This window comes from Dunckerocampus dactyliophorus, chromosome 9 (assembly GCF_027744805.1).
Source record: "Dunckerocampus dactyliophorus isolate RoL2022-P2 chromosome 9, RoL_Ddac_1.1, whole genome shotgun sequence".
Lineage (NCBI taxonomy): Eukaryota > Metazoa > Chordata > Actinopteri > Syngnathiformes > Syngnathidae > Dunckerocampus > Dunckerocampus dactyliophorus.
Window position 1 is genome coordinate 27,069,417 of NC_072827.1, and position 27,166 is coordinate 27,096,582.

General features: G+C 40.2%; 2 protein-coding genes across 4 annotated transcripts in view; one reads left to right on the top strand and one right to left on the bottom strand.

Moving 5' to 3' along the window:
- smarcal1 (SWI/SNF related, matrix associated, actin dependent regulator of chromatin, subfamily a-like 1) overlaps positions 1-8,467 on the bottom strand; it is a 17,775-nt gene extending 9,308 nt beyond the window's left edge. Inside the window, exons 1-9 of one of the 3 annotated variants that reach the window (XM_054786884.1) lie at positions 8,210-8,467; positions 7,930-8,032; positions 7,665-7,853; positions 3,983-4,263; positions 3,590-3,911; positions 2,074-2,124; positions 1,745-2,005; positions 1,619-1,669; positions 1,356-1,539 (exon numbers count right to left, since the gene is read on the bottom strand). In XM_054786884.1, the coding sequence (XP_054642859.1) occupies positions 1,356-1,539; positions 1,619-1,669; positions 1,745-2,005; positions 2,074-2,124; positions 3,590-3,911; positions 3,983-4,246 (1,133 nt within the window). In that variant the 5' untranslated portion in view covers positions 4,247-4,263; positions 7,665-7,853; positions 7,930-8,032; positions 8,210-8,467. Of the gene's footprint in view, positions 1-1,355; positions 1,540-1,618; positions 1,670-1,744; positions 2,006-2,073; positions 2,125-3,589; positions 3,912-3,977; positions 4,264-7,664; positions 8,033-8,209 lie in introns of those variants that run through there. The other 2 variants (XM_054786885.1, XM_054786886.1) reach the window with 2 other exon arrangements.
- The window catches only part of marchf4b (membrane associated ring-CH-type finger 4b), a 25,415-nt gene continuing 3,887 nt past the window's right edge, over positions 5,639-27,166 (top strand). The window contains exons 1-5 of the mRNA XM_054786890.1: positions 5,639-5,765; positions 8,251-8,549; positions 8,747-9,363; positions 22,719-22,874; positions 24,237-24,429. Coding sequence (XP_054642865.1) covers positions 8,956-9,363; positions 22,719-22,874; positions 24,237-24,429 — 757 coding nt within the window. The 5' untranslated portion in view covers positions 5,639-5,765; positions 8,251-8,549; positions 8,747-8,955. The remainder of the gene's footprint in view (positions 5,766-8,250; positions 8,550-8,746; positions 9,364-22,718; positions 22,875-24,236; positions 24,430-27,166) is intronic.

Here is a 27,166-nt window from a genome sequence, read left to right on the forward strand (position 1 = left end):
AATCTAATGTCATACAATACACAAAATCAGTTCTGTATACAAATTAGTGTGCAGATATATTACTAGTGTACATCATCTCTGCATGAAGTTATTTGGTAAATATTATTTTTTTTAATGATGAAGGCTGCCAAAGGCTGTTGTCAGGACTTATTGCAGGCATTTTTTTTTTTTTTGGTGATTGGGGGCATTTCAGGTGAAACATTGTAAATTACAAGCTGCCTTTGTCCTTTCTTCCCTGCAGACTTGATTGCAACATAACAACAAACTAAGAGGAAGAATGTCTGGCTGCTTCACTACTATAATAAAACTGTATTGACCAAATATTTGTTTCTCTGTGGGTTTGTTTGTTTCTCTCTGGAATGGAGCCCTAACTGATGTAATTTCTCATATTTGCTAAAGTTGTACTACAGTATATATGAAATGTAACATTGCTAGTGGTGGCCTAAGACATAAGATGGCTAACTTGTCTCATAGTCCTTTTAGTGCTGTTTATTCCTGGTGGTATAGTGTATAGTCTGCTAAGTGGTTGGTGGTAAATTTACGTAACTAATTTAATAAATTTGTTACTAATTAGCTACTAGGTAGTAATTTAATAAATTAGTTACTGTGGTTAACACCCTATTTTTGACAGCCCTAACATTTATGTAAAGCAAGTTTCAGTATTTCTTCCAGTCACTCACACACCAGAGACCTGGTGAGATGCAGGCATGACAAAGCGACCCGCTTGGGGGAAAAAAAAAAAGTGTCTCAAGGAGGAGGAGTTAGAATGCTAATTTGAAGATAATGGTGATTATTGAAGCAGAAGCATCAAACTGTCGAGCAGCTAAGAAATATGATTTTTTTTTTAATCGCAATTTTCCAGTTAATTCATTGATCTTTGAAACATTTTTTTTTTAATCCTACTTTTGTCTTGGAATTTCTCTTAAAAAGTATTTTTCCAATAACAGGTCTTGAAAAGTCTTATCTTATATTCAAGGTTGTGTTATATTCAGGTCAATACGGTAATAATATAATAGCTCTGATAAGGGGAAAAAAAACGTGTATATTGGTGTTTGTTTTTTGATTGTTTGCAAATACTTCGTAATCAATTTCCATTGACTATTGTGGGAGGGGAGAGGCATGAGTCAAGATTTTTGTTTTTTTTATTAATTACCGGTAGTTAAAATTCTATTTATTTATTATTTATTTAACAATTCAGTTCATTGTTCATGGACGTTTTTTTATTTTTAAAAATAATTCAAGAAAATTAAGGCATATGCAGGTGGGTATATTATGAAGGTACTGACCCAAGTTAGGATAGAGTGCCATTCTCATGCTTCTTCTAGCAACACTAATGACTGTCCAAAAGCACCTACTTAACTCCCTCTCTCTGGAAGGGCATGAGGCTGCTGGTGATCAAGGGGTCGACGTGGGACAGGTCTGCCACAGGGACGTCCAAAGACCTGGCTTGAGGTCCTTCAAACCTGGCAGAAAACGCCTGGACGATCGCCCTCGGAAGAGGCTCCACCTCCACTGCTGCTATCCCACCAAGGAGCTCCACTGAGTATGTAAGGAGGCACAGTTTATTTAACCAGATGGCCAACAGCAATGAGGGGATGAAACTAATGTGATAGCTCACTCAATCTCCTGTAGTCCTCAAGTGAAAAGCTCCATTTCCTTGATTTAATGTCTGCAAGCATATAATGAAGAATATCAGAGGCTGTGTTGTAGAATTATACGGCACATTGTGATCAAACACCGGTACCATAAGTCTTTGTTGGCATTTGCTTGAATGCTGCAATCACGTCCACATGGTAACCGATATCAACCTCAAACTTGGTGGGGGACACCAAGGTACACTGGCCCTGGAGGGTGGCGCCTGGTTTCTGCCAGCGGTTGCACAGCTTCAGCAGAGTGGTCAGCGCCAACCCGTCTTGAGCTCGGCTGGTGGCTGCCGCCATGCCTACTGCCTCCATGCCCTCCAGAGGCCTCAATGACACTGAGGCGATGGATGCTGCTTGGGTCACTGCAGCAGAGTCGAGACCAGTTAAGCAGGTGCATATGCATGGTACATGTGCGAGAACAAGAACCTACTTAGCTCTTGGTAGTCCTCCATACTGAAGCTCCACATCTTGTTGGAAGGATCTAAGGCCAAACACAACCAAAGTGCAGTACAAATATCAATATTAATGTGTGAATGATTGCAACACTAATACACTGGTGTGTACACTGTGAATGCCAAGCCATTGGCACTCAGAGCTGTGGCTGTAGTCAACCTTATGTAGCTTTTAATAACTCCACAAGATGGCAGTAGCTGCATTTTAAGACTCATGAGTCTACCTACCTCTGCATGCTCTTTACAATGTTGGTTGTGCTATTCAGCTGCTGTGAAACACACGTGTGAACCACTTGCTATACTGATTAGTGGTTAACAATGAACTCATCGGCAGTGTTGAAGCCCCTTACCGTTATTACACTGGTTGCAGCTGTGTTAGGCAACATACTTGTTGATAAATGACCATGTGGTCAAAGAGAAGCATGTTTTCCTTTTCACTTTCTCATGTACTCCAAACCATTGTTAAATTTAAAAGTTATAAAGTTATGTGTAACGTGTTTTTACATTTCACAAATAACAGCCTGTCTCCAGTTACTGTGTCGTTCCAAATAACACCCTGTGTAAATAAAAGCTCTGGTGATAATTACAACATGTATGATATGTGCATGTTCACAACCGGCTTGTGCAACAATTCCAAATTGAATTGACTTCTGGCGAGAGGAGGGGTACACCCTGGACTGATCGCCAGTGAACTGAATTCAAACTCCAATTCAGGAATTTTGCCCAAGCCTGCAGTGCGTGATGTCACATAACTATCCTTGATTAAAAATGTAAAATAAAATAATAAAAACCCAAATAGAAATTAAAAATATATATTTATTAAATATTTGTTTCTCTTACACTTAAATTGAATGGAGCCCTAACTGATGTAATTTCTAATATTTGCTTAAGTCGTACTACAGTATATCAAATGTAACATTGCTAGTGGTGGCCTAAGACCTCTGCACATTAGCGTATATCATAAGATGGGTAACTTGTCTCATAATCTTTTTAGTGCTGTTTATCCCTGGTGGTATAGTGTATAGTCTGCTAAGTGGTTGGTGGTCCCACTACTGTTTTTCCTGTAGAAAAACTCCACTCAGTAGATGTGTATAATGCTGAGCACAGGCATTATGGTTTGACTTATGTGGCCACGAAGAGAATGTGTGTGTCTGCTCAGAGCCAAGGATTACGTTAGCCAACATATGTCAGCTTTTGGCTGGCATCACACGCAGTTGGCTGGCTTCAAAATAAACAAACATGACAAGCTTTTATGTCCGATAGGTGAAGACATTGTGGCAAGTATGAGTATAAATTTCAATTTACGCCGTTTGTAGTTGCAAATTCCGATGAGGCATTTATGTACGTCTATGCACTGCTAAAATATATTCTCAGCAAAGGTACACCACAGATAAGGTCTTTTCAAATTAATATAATTTTACATTTGATTCAGTTGAGGAACTGACCCTAAAAAATGTCCCGAGGAGTGTAAGGGTGTCACATGTGAACACTTACCATAGCTTTTAGATGGGATGGATTTAAAAACAGCAATAAGCTCTGCATTGTAGCCAACTTCCACCCTGAAGCGCCCCTCAGTGTGCAGCACACATTTCCCCCTGGTAGAAATAGCAGGCTTTTTAGCAGGCACGGCCTTTGAAGTAGAAGCAGAGTCTGAGGTGGGTTTGTTTGGTTGTTTGTAGAAGGAGCCCACTGCAGCATTGCTGGGAGAGGGGTAATTGGGATGAACTGGCTTTACACCAATGCTGCTGTCTGTGCGTGCCATGGGATGGCTGACATGCTGGAAACTGGCTGGAGGATGTGCATCCTTGGCTGGTATCTACAAGGAAAACTGTTAGTTACTGTAAACTGTCTCCATTAGGCAAACCAGCTTTGAAGAACTCACATCACCTGTCTTAAAGAAGAGCAGCTTTGGTTCCCATTGCCAGAAGTCGGATCAATCTTAGGGTAATTATTGTGGTTGCTAGAAGTAAGGCAGTCTTTACTGGAGGATGTAGCAAACCGGTTTGGAGCTGATGTACCGTTTATACACTCCATGGAGCCATGCTTGTTTGTAGGGGTGGTCTGCCCAACTCTCTGGGCTCTCCTCTCCAAAGCTTTCCGTCGGTTCTCCTCAATTCTCCGCTGCTGCTCGGCAGTCAGCTGCAAGGACATGACTCCCAATGCTGTCGCTTGAAGACGACAGAACCCGAGCGGTCACATCAGGACTCTTATGACGTTGGATAACAAGATGCACAACAGCGTTCGACAGCTAACGCTAACAGCTAACGTTGTTAGCTAACTTGTGACATAAAGTAATAAAGACATCAAACTGCGCGACCCGAATATAAAATACAGATAATCTATAAATCGGTCTTCAAACGGTAACGTTGTCTTTTTTTTTTTTTTTTAGAAGTGTACAATGTAAGCAACGTTACTCTTCCGGGTTAACAACTTTCCGACCCTTCGCCGTGCCGTGCATATTTGGCCCGCAGGAAGTGACATAAAAAAAGGAACGCATGCGGATGTCTTCCTCACATACCGTAGCCCTGGTGTCCATTCACTCAAGCGCAAAACGTACCAGTCGTTAATGTGGGGTAAGGTGTTTATGATGTTTTAATTTTAATATTATCGTTTTTTACAAAGACGTTTAATTAAAACTTTCGGCTTTTTCTTGTCATAATGTGGCATTGGTTTTATTGTTTGAATTAACTTTTTTGCAGCGGTCATTTTAGCAGAAAAGTAAGTAGTATACACACAATTAGTAGAACTACATTTAAAAAATACAAAAACAATTTCTACCAACTTTAAAGGGTTTGCCAAGGACAAATCATTTTATATTTTGGTGAGAATCTGGACAAAAGTGCTGATATAGAAATGGATATGATTACAGTTTGAATCACTATGCCATTAAAGGCTCTACCCCAGGGGTCACCAACAAGGTGCCCGCGGGCACCAGGTCGCCCCTAAGGACCACATGAGTCGCCCGGGTATAAAAATAGCTCAAATAGCTCACTTAACAGAGCTGCATCTAATTTTTTTGGTTGCTATTCTTGTTGAAATCACACTTACATGTAAACTGGAAATAACAATATTGTAGCAACCTTGAAGTTATGCTCATAGACATGTTTGTGCTGTGGTTGTCTTGACTGTTTTGGGTTGCCTTGGGCGCCGCCATCTTTGATTACGCCCCGAGCACTGGCACCCACGTTCTCGCCAAGGTGGTGCCATCTTCGTCGCCACCTATTCCCGCATAACGCTTAAGTGCTCAATGAGCCAAAGCCGGCATCAGAAGCGAGCCGCCTGGCTGTCTGTCGAAGGTGAGCAACGAGCTCCTGAGCACAGGCGAGCTCTGCCTCTCGTCGCCACATACAGCATGTCCATCACCTCCTCCTTGACTCTCGGGCAACCGCCGCCTTCACCACGCTGTGCCGCCATGCCGTCCGGTGTAGTGTCTGCACAGACACTATTAAAATCACGAGGAGGTGGTTGATCAACAAGCTCTCTATCGCAAAGAAATAATAGCTACTGAAACCTCATTTAGAGCTACGCAATTCTTGATTAAGAAAAAGAAGGCCTTTTCACACGGGGAGGTTATAAAAGAGTCAGTGACGCTAATTAATCAAACTTGAAGACGAGAAAGGAACGATGTAATCTTCACTCTCCCCGGTCTTCAACTGGGTCAACGACAAAGGTAAGAAGAGTTTTAGTGATGGTTTACATAATTTATTATTTGTGTAACCCGCCCTGTTTCGCACCGCCCGCACCGGGGATCAAACACAGGACCTTCGTAATAGGAGGCGAGAGCGCTGACCACACGGCCAAAAGCCCGGACTGTCGACCGTGTGTTCAGCGCAGCTCTTAAGGCAGAGGGAGTGAGGTTTACCAACGTACACTTGCACAGCCTCACGGGCTGGCATCCGTTACATTTGTACACAGTGGAGAAGCTACAGGGTGGCCTTGGTCACTCTCTGGCCACCCCAGTCACCTTTTATTCTACATGGTTTTGTCCCAAAAACAGCCCTCTAATAATGCAGTGGCTACAGTGTGTAAAAAAACAAAAACAGTTCATCAACAACATCATCTTACTGGCCCCCTATTTGCAGCTATAACAACTTCCACTCTTCTGGGAAGACTTTCTACAAGATGAATTTATGTCCATTTGTCAGGTCAGAGGTCACTGATGATGGACCTGAGAAAGGAGCCTGACTCATAAAGTGTTTTTTGTGCAAGTTCTCCCACACCGAAGTCACCCAAGCAGGCCTTTACAGCCCTTGCTTTGTGCACTGGGGCACAGCCCGTCCTGCTAAAATGTTAAAGAGCCTTCCCCAGACCGTTACCACAAGCTTAGACATACATGATATAATCGGCCATAATGTCTTCAACACAGGATTGTTCAACCCAACCTTTGATTCATGAATTGATTAAGAGGTGTGTCTGTATATTAATAAATAACATAATACAAACGTACATATTGATCAGTAATGAATATAATTAAACCCTTCCGACTGACAAAACAGCGGTGAGTTGCAGAAAACCAACATCTCCATTTCTGATTCCCTTTGACATTGTACCCTTTAGCCAGTACAATTGACATCTGTGTTGCTCTTTAGAGGAGGTGTTGTGCATAATTTAGCGGTGCCTTATGCTGCCCAATAATTGGAGTGTTTAATTATTGATTGTTGGCAACAACTAAACTTGGGTCTATTTCGGTTGTTCAAGGTACAATCTATTCTACACTAATGTTCCCCATACATCAGGGGTGTCCCAAGTGTGGCCCGGGGCCGTAGCTTGTTTTGTTTTTTCAAGGTGTACAGGCTGTTTTTTATCTTTAAATATATATAAAACTTCTTAGCACATCGACCTTTGATTGGTTTTAGCCTCTTCTGTGTTTTTTTTTTTTTTTTTTTTTACAAAATTTGCAGCCTGCGGCCTCTCATTCTAAAAGGCATTCCAAAAAAAAAATGCAGAAAAAAAGGGGAAAAAAAGCAAAAATCTCCAATTTAATTTTGATACGAATAAAGACTAATAATAATACGCTACAACAGTGGTGTCCAAAGTGTGGCCCGGGGACCATTTGCGGGACGCAGCTGTTTTTTTATTGGTCCGCAGCACATTCTAAAAATCTATAATAATTTAACAAGAAAATAAACAGCAGCAAAAATGGAAAAATAAGCAGTAATTTTTCAAGTATAAAGTCAAAATATTAAAGAGAAAAAAGCTGACATTTTGTGAGAATAATGTAATATTACGAAGAAAAATAACATTACTTTAGTAGCAAAGAGTTGAAATATTAAATAAAATATATTTTCTTTTTTTAAAAACGTTATATTAGGAGAAACAAACAAAATAAAATAAAGTTGTCATTTTTGGAAAATTACGGTGGAGAAAAGTTATAATTTTATGGGAATAAAGTAAAAATATTATGAAAATAAAGTCATAATAGTACAAATAGTACAAAAGAAAAAAAACAACAGCATAAATGGAAAAAAAGAGTTGTAATTTGACAAGAATAAGTCTAAATATTAAGAGGAAAAAGTCATATTCTAATGAGAAAAAACATCACAGTTTTACGAGAATAAACTTGATCTACCTGTTGAACGTCTGTTGTGTGGTACACCGGTGGCTTCTTCTTTGGTTGTACTGGCTACGATAAATGTGCCATGGTTCTGATTGATTTTCCATCTTCTCCCAGATTCACAACTGCTTGTTTTTCACCCATAGACTGCTCTCTGGTTTTCATGTTGTTTTCACCTCTAAGTCCATCCCACCCAATCTGAAACTGAGCATAGACCTTCAGTGCTATTTATTGATCGAATAAGCAATGCAATCGGACACACCTGGGCAACAAAACACACCTGTCAGTAACATGTTCCAATGTTTTTGCTCACATGAAAAATGGGGCAGTTCAAACAAAAGATGCCATCTTCGAAGTTGTGCATCCAATCCAGATGTAAATACCTGTAAGTAAAGGCCGAAATGTTTTGATGTTTTCAGCCTACCGCAAAAATAAAGGAATTGACCTTGCTATTCCAACAGCACCGTATGTATTGCTATTAAAAATGAAAAATGAGTGCTGCGAAAAGGCTTACATTAAACAAATAAGCTAGGTAAAACAGTTTTGTTTTTGTTTTTTACCTGCTTATGGTGTACCGTGTACTTGCATGGCGGTGCGGTAGTGACGTGGGGCGTCTGGGAGCTGTCCCAGCATCTTTCACTGTGCTGAGGCTGCATGCATGCAGCATCCACACACCAGCAGCCAATGGCCACACAGCACAACCCGGATGCTTTCGCCCACAGCAGCAGGACGGTCCGACAGCCTTGTTGGATTGTACCAAGAAGGATCTCCACCTAACATGTCTGCTGGATAGATGTAGCTTCACATGGAGCCGACAGTGACAGCCTGTGTGTAGAGAGAGGGGGGGGAGGAGGGATGGCAAAAATAAGGAATCGTGCAGAAATCGGCGTAGCTGGCCAGGTAAGCAATGTCTTCTTAACGCTTGCCTCCTCAAGCAATGATGGTTTGAAATATTTAGTTAATAACAGATTGGGTGCAGTGAGTATAGTTTGTTGTGTGCAAAAGAGGCCGACTAAAAGGCCATGTCAAGGCAGTGGTCATCCTTATTACAAAAATGCACATTCCCATCAATCTAACATTTGACTTTCCTCTTTTAGCTCCTCCATTCACTCAACTTAATGGCTTCGGACACTTGTTTACATCCATGGGATTTGCCCGCCTTTTGGATTGACTTTTCGTCTGGAGGACGGTAAAAGACGTTTTTTTGGAATAAATCGTAAATACCCGTCAGCCACGCCACACATGAGGGGACACACAGTGCGCCCCTCCGCGGTGCAGCTGTGACTTGGTGGCCGCAGACAGGCCGATGCTGCGCGGCCAGGGCATGCTGAAGAGCCGCTGCTGCGTCCTGCTAGGTGACCTGAGGCTGCTCCTGCTGGGGCCACCGGCGCCGGCGCCGCCTCCGCTCACCCCCATGAGCGGCCACGCCACGCAGAGCCGTGAGCCGGGCGTCGCCGAGCACAGCAACGCGCTGACGCGGGGGGAGCGAGGGACCCCGCCCGGGGCGGCCGCCACCGTCGGCACTGGGCCGGCCGAGCGAGCAGTGCCAGGATGGGTGGACGCCGCGGAGCTGTCGGCGGCGTTGCGCGGCTGCAGCAGCTCCTCCGATGACTGCTCGAAGGGCAAACTGGAGGAGAGGTTTTCCCTCACCAGCTACACGGAAAGCGGCTTCAGGACGCCAGTGTGCAGGATCTGTTTCCAGGGACCTGAGCACGTGAGTGAAAAAGCAAAAAGCAGTCGTTTGCATGGCACTATAGGAGGCTGCTATAGCACACCGGAACAAAAGTCAGGTACAAGCCTCTTGCTGGAGCACATTATTTTCATCTCAGTGCAAGGCTGCACCATAATAGAACACTTCCTTGTCCTCTTGGCTCACTATGAAGGCGTATTAGTGCAAAAATAAAATAAATAAAACACATTGTCCCCAATACAAAACAGCCCTTTTAGTCACTATCTGTTTTGGAAAAATAGTTTAAGACAAAAGGTTTTTAATCATGTTGTCAATATCAGTGAAATAACGCCTGGTAGAATAAAATTTAAAAAATGGCATAATGCTGCTGGACAGTTGTTTGATGAGTTTGCGTCATTGATCACCTTTACAATAAAATTAGCATCATCACTCCTCTGTTGTTTGCTAACTTGCTAGCATCGTTTGAGACACTTTTTTCCAGTGGGTAAACAGTGCGGCAGTTGCATCTTTCCAGATCACTGATGTGTGTGTGACAGGAAGAAAAGCTGTGTCTTGCTTGGCACCCCTGTTGGTTTGCATGAATTTCAAGACCCAAACATAAAGCGACATGTCTTTTTCAGAGTTTTTTCTAAATATATAACAACATGGGGCCGCACAGTGGCCTAGTGGTTAGCATTTTGGCCCCCTAGTCAGGAGATCCTGGGTGCGTATCTCCGCTGGAACATCTCTGTGTAGAGTTAGCATGTTCTCCCCATCCGTGCGTGGGTTCTCTCCGGGTCCTCCAGCGTTCTAGTCTAAATTGTCCATCGGTGTGAATGTGAGTGTGAATGGTTCTTTGTGCTCTGCGAGGGGCTGGCGACCAGTCCAGAGGGTACCCCGCCTCACCCCCGAAGACAGCTAGGATAGGCTCCAGCATACCCGTGACCTTAGTGAGGAAAAGCGGCATAGAAAATGGATGGATGGAAAACGACATGTTTTTTCTAGGGAATAATTGTCTGACAAGTTATCAAAATCAGATCCTAAACTAATGGGGATACATTTGCAATTTTAGAGAAAAAAGTAATAAATTAATGAGAATAAAGTCATAATAAATTGTTAAGTAATAGAAATAAAGTCATAACAATACAAGAAAAATCATAATTTTCCAAAAACGAAAAACAATGTCATACCATTGCAAGAAAAGTCATAATTTTGTCAAAAGAAAAGGAAACAAGTTTCCAAGAATAAAGTCATCACTTTAAAGAATAAAGTCTTAATATTATAAATCCAACGATGGTACAACAATATGCTTTTGCCTTTCATGGCAGAGGGCGTGGGTTCAATTCCCGGCCACGGTTGCGTCAGGAAAGACATCCGATGTCAAAACATCTCATTAGACTGACTCGTTGTGGTGACCCTGTGGTGAAAAAAAGCCTCAGAAATTCCTGATTTTATCCCAAAAAATCGTAATTTTACCAAATAAAGAGATCGTTTGTGAGCATAACGTAGATTTATGAAAATAAAATTGTTAGATTACACACAAAAAAAATCTAATTCTCCAAGAATTTTGGCAAATTTTTATGAGAATAACATTGCATTATTCCAAGAGAAAAATGGCAACACATCAAACTTAAAGTGTAAGATTTGCGCTTGTGAGAAAAAACACACACTTGAAAGGACCTCTTGCGTTTACATTTGTATGGTCATTTTCTTTGCTAACATTATTTGTCCAAAGGTATGAATGTGGGTGTGAATGGTTGTTTGTCTATATGTGCCCTGCCATTGGCTGGCGACCAGTCCAGGGTGTACCCCGCCTGTCGCCAGAGGTCAGCTGGGATAGGCTCCAGCATACCTCCACGACCCTAATGAGGAGAAGCGGTATAGAAAATGGATGGATGGATGGACTATATGACTTTCCCTAAAAAATATGACCAATTATATTACCTTTGTTCTCTTGTTGCTAGTTTTACAGTGTTCTAAAGTAAATGTTCTAAAGTAAAATGTAGTCTTCGCCAGGTCCATCAGAATAATACATGCAAATAACTGCATGGAGAAATGCCATCATCTATTTTGATTATGCTTGAATTACACCTTAAAAACACCTTGAGGTGCAAGCGATTTAGACATTTTGATGATAATGTTCCACTACATTAGTCAGATATTGCAAATGAATCAAGAGCCTGTTTGGGAAGTCTGTCAAAAAATGTAATTGTGAACCTTTTTTTTTTTTTTTTATTGGGCCCTTCCATGCATAATCATGGAGCAGGTTAGTAATGAATGTTATTAAAGGCAGGCACATTGGCAAGAGCAGGAAGTTTAAGATCACTGTGCGTGTCATACCTCAACAGCTGGCAATGAGGGCAGGGTGGACGGTAGAACATGAAGAGAAAGGTATCCCTTTCCTTTTATGCATGTGACTGACTGTATCATTTCATGGCCACTGCCTTTTTAATAGCCTACAATCTCTCAACTAATTACTCTTTCTGCAACTCTGTGCATCATTTCACCTCTGAGTTCTGACTTTTTAATTATTACTGACACAGGGTCTAGAGGCTATTTTATTCCCCAATATCTCCCCGCACAGTCAGCACATTTTACGGGGCATACAAAGTAGTAGTGCACGAGTGTACACGTTTCCCATGGCCTCCTCCTCCTCCCCCTACAGCGTATAATAACACTTGATTTCACGCCATCTTATCCCAATGCAAGTCCTTGTCTCTCTCTCACGGCCTTCCTTACGTTGTCTCAGGGCCAAATCCAGATATGGATATGCTGAGGTGTGAACGGGGTACCGTTTGCAAAGGGAGATAAGTGGAAGGTCCGCATGCCTCTGAGTGATAGAGCCAGCGGGCGTATTAGTCATCCTCGCTTCTCCCTTCGCTTTAAGGATGTCACATAGACCAAGGCAGCCTGTATGTGATGTGACAATCCTTCTCCAAACAACACTTCCATGCCCAAGGCTGCCAGACGAAAATGGCGTGAGAGATACAGGACTGTGCTAAAAGTCTTTGGCCAGCAATCCATCGGTTGAAGCAACGCTGTAAGGAACAAATACAGAATGCAATCAGAATTACAACGACGATGATTTGTGTTTGTTTTTCCGTCTGCATGTTAGTTTGCAACAGATAACAGAACCATTTTTTGTCTCTGAGAGAGAGGGAATATTTGCACTGGGACTCAAACTGAAGACGGAGACAATAAAGTGACAATAAATTAAGGCCAAAATAAGACAGCCCTGAATATAAGACGAAAATTCATTTTCTAGACCAATTCTGGAAAATGATTTTCAGTCAGTTTTCATCAACAACCATTTCTCCCTGACAAAAAAACGAATCAAAACAAATGCACGTTCACCAAAATGATGACAAAATGAATTGACATTTTTGTCAACGAATAAAACGAGGAAAATGTTGACAGAAATTAATTCCAATCATATCTAATTTCATCTTGTAGATGGTAGGTGTGCTGTTTATCTGGAAATGACGAGACTAAATCTCCAATTGTTATTTACATGTGTCTACGAACACATCAATACAGGAAGTGTCTCTTCTTTGTTGAGTCTGGCTTTGCAACGTCACTGAGTACCTCTGCTGGTCACATTAGGTATTACAGTCTGTACTGACCTGTCATATTTGTCACACATTATTCAACAGCTGAAACAATTATTTAAATGCTTCTTCATTTCAGGTAAAGTAATATAACATTAAGATTAGTGTGAAATGACTGACTTATCGATATATTCTTTGACAGCAGGTTTACGTTTTGTCATGAATTTTATTATTGTGTTGCTTTGCAGGTAGCCTAATAAAGGTGCTTTCAAGGAAACTTTTAAGATGTCTTATCATCGATACTTTATATTTCAGTTGACTTCATTTACCGTGATTTTTAGTTGACTAAAAAAGGAATTTTGGAATAGAATAAAGGAATAGTGTTGTGAAATTTAGTCAACTAAAACTAGGCCAACAGTAAATCAATGTGCATGAATAAAATATGCTTAAAATTGAAATACATTTCAGTCAAAAGACTATGACTATGTGTGTGTGAGTGACAGGAAGAAAACCTCTGACTCGATTGGGGAGACGTTGTTTGGCGCCACCGCCTGGTTTGCATGCATAAATCGACACCCGCATGCAAGACCACCCATCTTTATCACACTGTTAAGTCCTATATTCGGGTCAATACGGTAATTACGAGAATAAAATCCTCAAGTTATGAGGATGAATTTCAAATTTGAGAAAAAAAGACGTAGATTTATAAGAAGAAAATCATAATTTTACAAGACTATAGTCATGATAATACAAGAAAGGTCTTGATTTTATGAGAAATAATAGTCATAATTTTAGCAGTACTGTATTTCCTTCATGTTACAAGATAAATGAGCAGTGAGAAGCAATTGTCCCGACAGAATATGATAGTCAACAACAACGCTGTAAAGTGTTTTGTTGACTCCGTCAGCCTTTCAAGGATAGCCTTTTGCTGTACTGCACACAGGCGCCCTGGAAGTCATCATCCCTCTCCTTCAAACCTTCAAGCACAGCCCCACTAAAACAAACAAGGGCCCAAATCCAAGCGTCCTTCCTGCGTCTAAAAATACAGAAGTCAAAAGCAGGCGCCTGCGGTCCGTTCAAAGCAGATCAAATGTTTTACAGTCTTTACACCTAATTCTCTCTTTGTGTTACAATCGCTCAGACACAGCTCAACATACAAAGAGGCTAATTTTGAATATAAACCTCTTGTTTGCACAGAATGAGATAATGAGGATGATCGTTCTTACATAAGAAGCCCACAACAATGGGACCATGTCGCTGCCAGGTTGGATAGACAGAATGATCACAGGCACTAAACAGTGTTTTTGTTTGTGCTTTTATTTGCCCAACCTTACTCAGACATCCCCATGTGGGAGTTACAATATGGAGGCTTTTAATGAACAATTTAGCGTTCCAGTCCCGTACTAAGCTTTAAATTGAGCTAAAATATATTCTCTACTTACAGCTTGTATGTGTGTATAATGTGCCAAGCACCACAAAAGTGTCACAACTGAACTCATGTCAACTCAAGACATCTTGACGCAAAACACTTCATGTGTTTTTAGCAGCCTGTTCTCATATTTAGCAGGAAATTCTTCAAAAAGGCTGAGAAATATATTACTACATACATGAAACTGGACTCATTCTTTAGCAGTGTGAGCTGTGGTGGACCTGCTATAGTGAATACAGAACAGTGCCTCAATTGTAAAATGCATGTGGTGAATATATCTTATCTCATTGTGCTGTCCTCTATATATATTTTATTATATGTTTTATTTTTGATACACAGTAGCGATTCCATACAAAAATTATGTGCACTAATTCTCATCATCTTTTTGTGTTGTTTTTGGAGCACCTGCTTACATTTGCAGTACAATTGTTTTTCCCATTGGGCTTTAAAGGCACACATTCTGCCTGGCAACAAGTGGCCATGCAGACAAGTGACGTGATCTGCAATATAATGCTACATCTACGTAGAATCTATGATTAGCAATATAATATAATATTTATCATATTCATATAATTTTTTAATAACTAGACATCATCTCTCGACACTTTGCATTTTAAATTTCACGTCTTCACTCTTATCACCATTTTTCAAAATAAATTTTTAACTATTGCTTTTTCCTGGTTGAATACGGTCTATTGTCAGTCAAAAAATATGCATATTATCAAATTTTTCAGATTCTTGACCTAAATTAAGCTTTTTCTAGCATAAAAATGACTAAGCGAATGAAAATACAAATTAATGGCATTCAGAAGACGCATTGAAAGACGTGACATGTAGTATTCTACACTGTTCACGAGGCGTCAGTAATGTTACATTCATGAGACAATAGCCACCGCAGGGAGTACGCTGAAGAAAAACAAAAACTCTCCCAATGCTAACATGTAAGTCTATGTTATGTCATATTTACGTCTAATATGTCTTATGTGCTGTTATTATGTCTACTATATTTGGTAATACGAGTTTAAAGGTGACTATAGGGGTGTTATTTCATGTCGAGAGGGCTCTAACAATGTTAAAACCCATATTTAGGGGGTTGTAAACAGGTTTTCTATGGTCTAACTACGAAAATATTCCATTTATAAAGAAGGAATCCTCCTTCGCGGAAATTCACTTATCACAGTCGGGTCTGGAACCAATTAACTGTGATAATCAAAGGAATTGTACATTATCTTTAATAATAAATGTTATAATACATTTTATTTATTATTCCTTCGGTTTTCTGAAGAATAATGAAAGATTTGCCCATTTGCCCATTTGCCCTTTTTTTCCAAAACCACACAAACTACAAAAATGGCAGCTATAATGCACTGAAAAACACTATTTTGCTTCAACAAAAAGAAGTTAAGTGTTTCAAAGTAGTGCATTATTTTACATATTTATCCATTCATTAGATATACAAAAATGTTTTTTCCCTTGTGAACCTGTCACTTGTTTGGATTAGGCAATGTGTAGAGTGACATTTTGACATTCTTAAAGACACAGTATGCAGCGGGTTCCTCCAGCTGCCTAGAGGGTGCCGCCATGCGACCATACTGTCTGCTTTGAGTACTCAGACGTAACACACGCATGTGCACCAGTTATGTTTGTTGTCAGCTAATGGTAGCAATTTGGCAAGGTTTAGCTACTTACATTAACTATCATTGAATATATCATACCCACACAATGAAGCGTCGCTTGTGGGGCCGCCTTTGGGTACGTGCACGCACTATGGACATGTACGTGTATACAAGACCGCAGTGAGCGGCAGCTATGAACGTTTTTATTTTTTATTTTATTTGGACCGAATGAAAATTTATGCAGTTGAATTCATAATTTTAATTCTTATTTTTTTGGTTTGAAAGAGCAAGTTGCATGCAGTCCTTTTAAATGTCATACAAGTGTGAAAAGATGTTAACCACTGCAGTGTCCTTGATGATGCATGTCAACTGCAGGCAAGGAGGGTGCATGCGCGAAGCTAACTCTCTGGCTCCAATCTCCTTTTATTAATATCGTCCACTTAATGTCTCTTTTTGTACTGAGCAGCCTCAACAGAGACGTGACCGACCAACCGTGCGGCTCATTTGCATAACAGAGCAAGATTATGTCAAAAAGGGACTCCTTTAAAAGGATATTAAACAATGTTCACTTTCTTGTGTACATTTCCATTATTCCAACAGTGCTTGTCAATGTATTCTATGGTTCTAATCATTCTTTTAAGTTAATCCTTGAGAATGACGCTCACTGAGCTGAAAGCGCTATATACTGAAGTCTGGCAAGATTTGTTACGTATGACAACGTTTCAACTTTGTGTGACGTTAGAGGCATCTTTGTTGAATTAACGGCATGTGACTATGGAGAATACAACACTTTGTGCATCAAATCAGACGGAATTCCAGTGAGAAAAGGCTCAGGCTCAGACTGAAACAAATGCTGCTATAGAGAACACAGAGGTACAAGGAGTTCTCCTAACATGTTCTAGTAATGCTTTTAATGTCTCACAGTGCATGTTAACTAGTGTCACAGCTGCTCTGGTCCCATCACAACATCATCAGGCGTTTAGCTTGGGGTCACTCTAAATTGCTTGCACTATTTTCACACCTCACTGCCCTCCAAGTCAATATTCAGCAGAATCTCTGCCATAATTGCAAGTAAATATGGAGGTATTTGGAAAATGATGTAAAAAGCTAAGATGTTTGATAGAAAATGAATGCAGTAGTCCTGCAGGGGGAATCGAAAAGTGCCATTTGGAGCTGATGCGTCGATCTTGTCTTGACCTCAAGAGTCCTTGCTAAATGGTAACACAGATAATGCACTTGCACTTGTCTGCAGCACAATAAAAAGCCTCGAGGGGAACGAGTTAGTGTCATTCTTCCTATACAGCTCCGCGCGATGCTTCCTGCATGCTTATGGAGGACGGCCACTCTGCCATTTTGTTCCCAGAGGAAAGAAAAATTCAGCTCATCTTGATCCAGCCACTATTTCTTTGAGCTCATTTTAACATCAATAGATTTTTTTTCCCGTGTCATACCTCTTAAATTAATCTCCTGGGAAATAGGCTTCCTCCTGTCTCAGCTCACGTAAAATGCTTCATTTTATTCCTCAAGTAATCATCACTTGAGACACAAAATGAAACTTGATTGGCTTATGAGACTCACTGCATAAAATCTCATATTTGCTTCTGTGAACACGCAGTGTTAAACCCATCTAAATGCGCTGCAAAGGAGTTGCTTTTCTTTTTTGTTTGTTCATCCTGTTAGGCTGAAACCTTGCTCCATGCCAGGCATGGACGAAATTTTGATTGGGGCACAACTGGCTTGAGTGTTTGGTGGGGATTCAAATTAAAATGTTACATATTAAAATGGCTGACGTGACCCAGGCAGAACAAACGGCTAACATGTTCAAAACTTACGGTGGCAGATGAACATGAACTCCTGGCCAATTAGCAAAACATGGGTGTGCAAGTCCAGGCGTTCATGCAGCTACAGCAGGGACGACAACCAGTTGATGAGCTTGTGGGCGGTCAAAAGGAAACGGCTTCAGTTTGAGCGGCCGTTTTCGGCTTGTTTTTAGTGCTTGACCTGTCTTCATTTAATACTCTAGAGCAGGGGTGTCCAAATGAAAGGATGCAAAGGTCACTTTGATATTTTGTAAACCAACACATGTATTGTATATACAGTATGCAAAGAGCTTACAGTATATATAGTTCAAGAAAAAAAATGCATTTCAACTTATCTTTCAACTTAGGTGAAAAAGCGTATTATTAGTATTAACTATGTTTTTTGCTCTTTTTTTCTATTTTTACTGTTTTTTTTAAATGTTCCGAATATTGAAACTTTCTTGAATAATCTTTGTAAGTTTTCTTCTTGTAATATATCGACTATATTCTCACATTATTATAACTTTTTCCCCACCCTATTTTTCAAAAATTACTTTATTTTGTTTTGTAATGTGAGTGTGAAAAGTTGTTTGTCTATATGTGCCCTGCGATTGGCTGGCGACCAGTCCAGGGTGTACCCCGCCTCTCGCGCATATTCAGCTGGGTTAGGCTCCAGCAAATGGATGGATGGATGGATTTTGTTTTGTTTGTTTCTCATAATATTACAACTTTTAAGAAAACTTATTTTCTTTTTAATATTTCAAATCTATGCTACCGAAATGACATTATTTTTCCTCATAATATTAAGAGTTTATTCTGGTAAAACTCTTCTTTTCTCATTATTATCCAACTTTTTTCTATTCAATATATTGACTTTATTCTCTTAAAATTACAGCTGTTTTTTCATTTCGACTTTGTGCTTGTAAATTTTGTTCTTGTAATTACCATTAATTATCATTTTATTGCCATAATAGTTTGACTTTATCCTCGTAATATTATAACCTTTTCCGCAACCTTATTTTCCAAAAAATACAACTTTATTCATTGTTTTGTTTTTGTTGTTGTTTTGTTGTCATAATATCCCGCCATATTACGACGTTATTCTCGTCAAATTACGACTTTTTCTTCTTAGATTACAACTTTTTTCTCTTAATATTTTGACTTTATTCTTGTAAAATTACAGCAAATTTTTCAATTTAATTTTTTCTTAGATTTCTTGTTAAACTGTATTTTTAGAATGTGCTGCGGGCCAAAAAAAAAACAACTGCCAGCCACTAGTGGCCCCCAGGCTGCACTTGGAACACCCTTGCTGTATAGCGTAACATTGGTTTTGGACAGTAAAAACTGTAGAAGACCAAAACCACGTGACCAAAGCTGCCTTTTGCAAAAGTGCAGGGGACATGTCCCCACCGTCCCCTGAGGTGAGGATTTTCCTTACATTGAAGAGCTGGGCGGTGAAAATCCTTGAATTTATTCTCATAGTCGTATTGTTTTGTTTTCGGTGAGGCCCTGAAACACCAATGTAGTCTATAACCTATATACTATAATTTAATCGAAAGAGAAACACATCTGTGCTACACAGATGTGCTAAGCTGATAGACTCAAAAATAATGAATAGAGTCATTAAAGCAACATGCGCTTTACTTGTATACGTGACCCTGTGTGTAAGTATTGAGTAATTATACCTTTTCTCCCTTGAACTTGTTGAATATGATGATATTAAAACACTTTTACTCGTCTGTTTTTCCAGATGTCTGTTGTGGTCCCGGTGCTCATAAAAAAGAAATGCTTGTGGCCTGAGTGCTATTGCCCTTTTGAAAATCATTCACTTTTTGTGGCAGTGAGTTTATTATGCTGCAGTTTCCCCTCCAAAAGTTAATGGAGTGCACTTGGACTGATCCCAGGCGCTTAAGTAATGCCAGTAGCTATTGCTAATTTAGTATCATGTCGTTATTTCCATCGGCAGTGAGCACACGGGGTGAGAAAATGCGGTGAACTGAGGTGTTTTGACGATAATGCAGCACATAAAGCGGTCCAGCATTGCAAAAGCTGCATCATCTATTGAGTACAGTAGGCTACATTGTTCTATTTTTTTGCTGTTTGATCAACAAAAGGACATTTAGTTATCATCACTTTCTGCGCGTGTGGGCTGTAATGCCACGTTTGTTATCGGATGCTCTTGCTCGCTCTCCAGCCTGGCTTTCAGCTCTTGGCGGCGATCGGGACAGTCACACGGCGAGCGTGTTGAGTCCCTCTGGACACGTCACAAGTGTTCTGACGGTCCTGCCAATACACGCCCACCCGGGCCATCTGTAGCCGGGCCTTTTCTCCTTCTCCGCCTACCCTTTTTCCAGTTCCCCGGATATCAGCACGGCATTGATGTGGAGACAGATTGTATTTTCCATTTCTCCTTAATATGTCTGATCTTATGTTTGAATAAATCATACAGGGCAGCTTTGGCTAATGTGGGTTTTTGAATCAGGCCTCCATCTAACCCTTTCCAAGTGTGGCTAAAATGCTGTAGAACCTCTACAGTCAAACACAAGCTGGATTGTTCTGATTTAGAAATACAATAATTTTCCTATAGGAAATAATGAAAGTACAAAAAACCTGTTCCAGGGTCAAACTGTTGCCATCATAAAACCTTTTTTAACTGTACGGCAAGGGTGTCCAAACTTTTTTCCAACGATGACCAGAAAAATCAAAGGACTCTGGTGCCATTTTGATATGTAGCATTTTACAGGCTAAAACCAACCCACGTAAGATATAAACTACTGCTCAAAATTGTGGACACACTTCCTCATTCAAGAGCATGAGGAAGTGCAGTGTATTTCCATCAGCTTTGTGTTATAATACAAAGCATATTGTTAGTGTTGTTAATGTTAACATTTCAACTTTCAGAGTTGGGGGCAAGTTTGTGTTTTGCAAGTCTCAAATAAGTCTCAAGTCTTTAATATCAAGTCTCGAGTTAAGTCTCAAGTAAAGCTGTTCGGCCGCACCCTCGGACCGGCCCGGTGGTTGGGGGCCTCCGTCCTTAAGGACAGAACTTTTTTTGGTTGTATCCCAAAATGTATGTTAATTTAGACGTTAGACTGTGCTCACAAGAACTGTGTAGAATATCCAGCACAAAGTTAGTCACTATAATTAAAAGAAAGCACAGTATTGTCAGGGTTTCCTACACTTAACTGGAAAATATTAACAGAATAAAATTACGGGTTAAGCCCTACATTGAAATGCTGCAAGGATTATGGGATTTATTTATGTATTGGTCATAACAGTTATGCAATATCTGTCCAAAGGTCAGTAGTCCTTGTGTGCTGGTTTTACCATTCTGGCATTACAGATATGAATAATAATATTAATGTAATGGTTTAATATAATCTTCTTTCATTATGTTCTATTATATGCATCAAGAAATCACATTCTTCTGCTTAATAGTGAGGGATACAGCATTCATTACAACTTCAGCGGTCGAGTATGGTTCGTTTCTCCGTGTAGCACTACTTGCTGATTAAATCTAAATGCTTCATATGTTTTTTCTCCCAAAAATGTGGTTTTCAGCAGGATTCACCACTGCTCCCACAAACTGAGCTCCTGCAGGCAGAGTGATGCCGGATGAATGTCAAATTATGAATAATCTACAGTAGTTCTCTGTAGTCACCTCTTGTCATGGCTGAATGTGCCTAATTTGCATCAGCACCATAGATATTCACGGAGAAATGAAGGAAAATGTGGCAAAACTTTCTGAAATTGTTCCGGTAGAGAGGACGATAAAAACATAACTTCCATGGCCATGAGGTAAATATGGTCCTAAAACATCTATTGGATAGTCTACAAATGTCTTACGGGGAAAGGTTGTGCAGTTTTCTTGTCAACTATAATAAGATTTATGATTCAATGTGAAGGATCTGAGGGTGCTTTCATTCTGATGGCTTCCTGAAGCCCATCTGGATGCTTTTTTCAAAACCTTTTGAAGCTTTTTCATGTAATAGCATTTAAGATGCAGCCTTTTTAGTAACGCTTTGCTGTACAAATTTACCAATCTACAACTGCTGGCGGCGAAGCTCTTCAAATGCAACTTGAGACATTAGGACAGCAGGCTTTTTAGGATTTTCTTATGTTGTGAATAAGAGAGGCCCAATGTCATCTGAGGACACAAAAATAAATAAACTAACGGTGCTTGTTTGTTGAAGTCTTTTTCGTTAACAATAATGAAACACAACTACCTTGAATGCCAGACTATGGTTTCACAATTACGTACACCTGGAAACAGAAACAGCAGAAACTGTTTGGAAAATGGCAAGTATGTCACACCCATTAGATTCCAATCATACTGTGTCAGCAGAAGATGTACCATACAGTATTGCTTCAAAAAGTGGCCTCCACTTGCCTTTACCGTGACGGCCACCACCATGCACCGCAGTAGACATCTTTAGCGCAACCAGAGTGGACATGGCATCTGTAAAGCTGATGTTTACACTGGAGTTTAAAGAGAAAGAGCGGAATGAGTTAAAAAAGTAAATCATATTATATACGTATATATATAGCGCCTTGCCTCTAATAAGTGTTTGGTACACGCTACGGTGTGCATAAATAAGCATAAGCGTTTGGGTTAAATTGCTTCTTTGGCGGTGTCCACTATTGTGTACAAGCTTGCCCTTAACCACGCACATAGCTGTCACACATACGATACATTTGTGACATTTGCTGACTAGCATTGTTTTCAGTGTAAAATTTTATGAATTACTGGTGTCTTATAAACAGCTACAGTATAAACAGTATAAACACCTACAGTATATGTACTGTTTTTTCATGGGCCTATGAGGCACAGGTAATTGTAGTCCATCAGTTCTGCCTAGCAACAAGGGTGTGTGCCTGGTTGACATGGCCAGAAAAAAATGACATTCTGTTGATTAAATTGAAATGTTGTTTGGTTGTAGCCTAGCTACGTTGGTACCCCGACAGAGTCATTACACTTGCACTGAGCAATTCCTCTTCTTTCCTACAGGGGGAGCTTCTGAGCCCATGCCGGTGCAGTGGCTCAGTTCGCTGCACCCACCAGCCCTGCCTCATCAAGTGGATCAGTGAGAGAGGATCCTGGGCCTGTGAGCTCTGCTATTACAAGTACCAGGTCATAGCTATAAGCACAAAGAACCCACTACAGGTGAGGATGGCATCGTGATAGCTTGGCGATAATGTGAAAGTTGGGCATTCGCGGTCAAGTTTGGAAATTATTTTGCCCTCATATTCATCTTTCTCCTTATCATAGCAGTTTTGTTTATTTAGGATTGAAAGCAGACCATTTTTCAATGGTCATTCTAGATTAGGTATGATTGCATGCTTCTGTAGGGAGTTGCTAAATTACCCGAAATAGAATGTCTGTGCTGGTGGAAATGTCTGACAGATCCGATTTGCACTTAAAAGGGTGGCAGATTTTCTCCCAGACTGCTACCGTCTCCATGATGAAACATTTGTGAGCACAACACAGAACCTAAAGCACCTTCAACTAAAACGCTGCCACAAGAGTGGGAGGTTGAATAGGTGAATAAGTCTATTTAGATATATTCCATGTCCAGGCACTTGTTCCAAGTGATGTTTGCAAACTAGAAACTGCAGTTCCCTTAGAAATTACGTTTGAATGCCGTTTCTTGAAGAAAGAAATAGAATTGACGTTGGTAGAATGGGGCAGTGAGCGGTGTATGGATGATGCCAAAGAAGTTTCTGGCATCTAGACATCACAACTTGCAGGAAAAAGCCCAAATATTTTGTAACGAATAAAACTAAGTATTCATCATAATAAAAATAATATTAAACGCTTACAAAATATGAGTTTGTATATAAAAATGACCTATAAAATAGTTGCCATTCCTCAAATAATCACTGGGGGTGTCACCTCTTGACCAAATAATACGCCTTAGCGCAAATAAATACCTGAGATTTTTTCTGTATCTTGTAAAATCATAAATCTTTATATGTTATATTTATTAATATTTTATTTTAAATACTATTTATTTGTGAACAATGACTTTAAAATAGGTAGCTTGGGCATCTAGTCCGGATGCCTCCTGGATGCCTTCCTGGTGAGGTGTTCCCAGCATGCCCAGCCGGGAGGAGGCCCCGGGGCAGACCTAGGACATGCTGGAGGGTTCTCCTGGTGGAACTGGAAAAGCTGGCCGGAGGCCGGGAAGTCTCGACTTCCCCACTGAGACTGCTGCCTCCACAACCCGACCTACAATAGGCGCTCGCAAATGGATGGATAGACTTTAAAATAAAATATTTCTATTATGATGGTACATCTACTTTCACCCAGTGACCACTTTATTAGGCACAACTGCAGAATTACTTCACTGATATTTTAGGTAAACACAAGGGCCTAAATATATTGTTCAACTAATGTAAAACTGGAAATTATAATCTTGGTACATTTTTTTTGAGTGCACCTAAAGGTTTGGTCAGTGTGTATAGCAATGAAAACTGACCTGCAACGTGCATGTGCGTCTGTGTGTCTGTGTGCGCCGTCATGCAGTGGCAGGCCATCTCGCTCACTGTGATCGAGAAGGTGCAGATCGCAGCGGCCATCTTGGGCTCTCTCTTCCTGATGGCCAGCATCTCCTGGTTGGTGTGGTCCTCGTTCAGCCCGTCGGCACGCTGGCAGCGCCAAGACCTGCTTTTCCAGATCTGCTACGGCATGTACGGCTTCATGGACGTCGTCTGCATAGGTGGGCTGCGCCATTTCATTCTGACATGAAGAGAGTCAAGCAAATACAATGTCAGCATGGACACATACAGTAAATAGATATAAGGACACGTTACTTACAGTAATGAAAATAAAGCTATGCCATATTGGAATTTACACTAGTAAAAATGTAATGTACACCTGTATAATCTAATGCAATTCAATACAAGAGCTGTATGACAAATGATGCCTTTACAAAGACAGTAAAGGCATTATTAGCCAGCCTACAGAGGAAACTCATTTTGGCCGTTTGTGACCATAGGTGAGGTCGGAATATAAATTGAACAGTAAATCGAGAGAGCTTTTCCTTCTGGCTCAACTCTCTCTTCACCGACAGTGCGGTACAGCGATCGCATTCCTGCAGACGCTCCGGCGAGTCGCCTGTCAATCTCACACTCCCGCCTTCCCTTACTCGTGAACAAGACCTGAAGAAACTTGAACTCCTCCACTTGGGGCAAGACCCTCCCAACCCAAAGCGTACAATCCACCCTTTTACGGCTGAGAACCACGGCCTCAGATTTGGAGGAGCTGAGTTTCATCCCAGAAGCTTCACAATGAGCTGCCTACCACTGCTGAAGGTCACAGCTTGATGAGGCTATCAGGTCCATATCACCCACAAACAGCAGAGATAAAATCCTAAGGCCCCCAAACTTGATACTCTAAACGCCTTGGCTGCACCTAAAAATCCCTGTGAACAAGCACGACTTACTGACATTATAATAATTGATTATATCATTTTCAATGAGTTCCTGGTAAGAGACTAACCAGCAGTACTGCAGATTTTCCAGTTAATTATCGTACATTTTTGTCAGTAATGGCTCGGTAATGACTTTCCTACAGATATCCGATATTGTCCAGCACTCCATTACCAATACCGATACCAACCAATACTGATATTGTCAGCTGCTTAATGAAAACACATTATGCTTCTTCTACTGGATGCATTTCACAAGAAAACAATGTTTCTGCACAATAAGACAAATACTGTGAAAGAGTGCCAAAACATGCATGTGACTCCGACTGATTCTTCCTGAAGTGTGATATTATATTAGAGGCACTGAAGGAAGACGCTTTACTTCCCCCTCGCATAACCAGCGCTTTTGTCATGTTTTGTGCTTTGATTTTGGTTTTCCTTTTCCCGTTTGGTGCGATGTGCAGCTGCTTTGCGGTGGCTGAAAAACATGTGCAGTAGTACCTGATTCTCATTAGTAGTCAGCGCTACTATTTAAGTGGAGCTCTATTACACGCAAAGAGCAAAACATAACACTTTATAGTCATTGCAAATTGCATATTTGCAATCTGAATGTGAAACTTGTAAATATTTTCAGATCGCGTACATACTGAGCTTGTTACTCTGCCGAGCACGATGCAGTTTGTGCATCAATATCATTATCGGCAGATATGATCCAACATCTAATTTTCTGCCGATATTATCGGACATCCCTATTTTTTTCAACCCTCATCAGAGTGAAATTCATTTTATTTAAATATGTTTTGAAAAATATTTATTTTTTGCAATATTTTAATATATTTTCAAGTATCCATCCATCTATTTTCTATGCCACTTATCCTCATTAGGGTTGCGGGGGTATGCTGGAGCCTATCCCAGCTATAGTTTTAAATATATGTATTTAAATATTTTACATTTTTCTCAGTATTTTGACCCTGTTATATAGTTAAATTTGTTCAAATGTTTCTTATATTGGCTCTCATTAGCTGTGAAATGAATAAAGTGATGGTTATATTGAACAAGAACTTGATGAAAATGCAAAACTCTCATCTTTGAAGCCACTTAGCTTGGTTTCGTTGCATGCATTTAAATAGTTTTCCCACAAAAAAAAAATCTGTGACACTTTGAGGCCAACTTAGCCAACCAAGATGCCCTCATTGAAGGACTGATGGAGGGAAAAGTGATCTTCTCAGTGTGTCGTGCAATGAAAGTCAAATTTGCAGCATCCGTTTTAAGCTTGACATCCTCCTGGGTGGTAAGAAGGAATGTTGGATGGCATCGGTTTAAAAAAACTCTGAGTGTCACTGCAGGAAGAAGCAGGATAGGAGGATTGATTGTCTACGCTTTGGTCAGAATTGACTGTGTAAATTATAGAGATTAACTTGTCACCTGTAACGTCAAAAAGCAAGCGTGGGAGTGCCATTTTTTTTCTCCATTCTTCAATAAGTAATGTGAAAAAAATAGAGGTGATGGCTGCAGTTATTGAGCTTTGAGTTTATTACAGAGGTTACTGCAGCAAGGCCTGCACAATGCAATAAGGCAAGAATTCTGCCTCATTGCATAACACCAATAATACTAAGCTTTGATTGACACTGTCTGAGCAATGTAATTATAACAATACACTAAGTCCCCAACTAACGAACACAATTGGTTCCAGACGACCGTTCTTAAGTCGAATCGTTCTTAAGTCGAAACAAAATTAATATTACCAATTATGGTAATGTACGTGTATACATATATGTGTATGTATGTAAATATGAGTTTGGATGCAGTAGTAATATTAAACAAGGATAATTAATGAAAAAAACAATAATAATGATATAATAATACGTAATGATAAATGTTATTTACCTTTGAAGAGGAGTGGTCAAGCATGCGTCGTTGTGGTGGAGAAGGAGGAGGAGGAGATATTGAAAAAAAAAAGGACAAATGGTAGTCGTCGTTAGACTCTTCTAAAAGAGGTAGTGTTCTGTGGGTGGTGTATAATTAA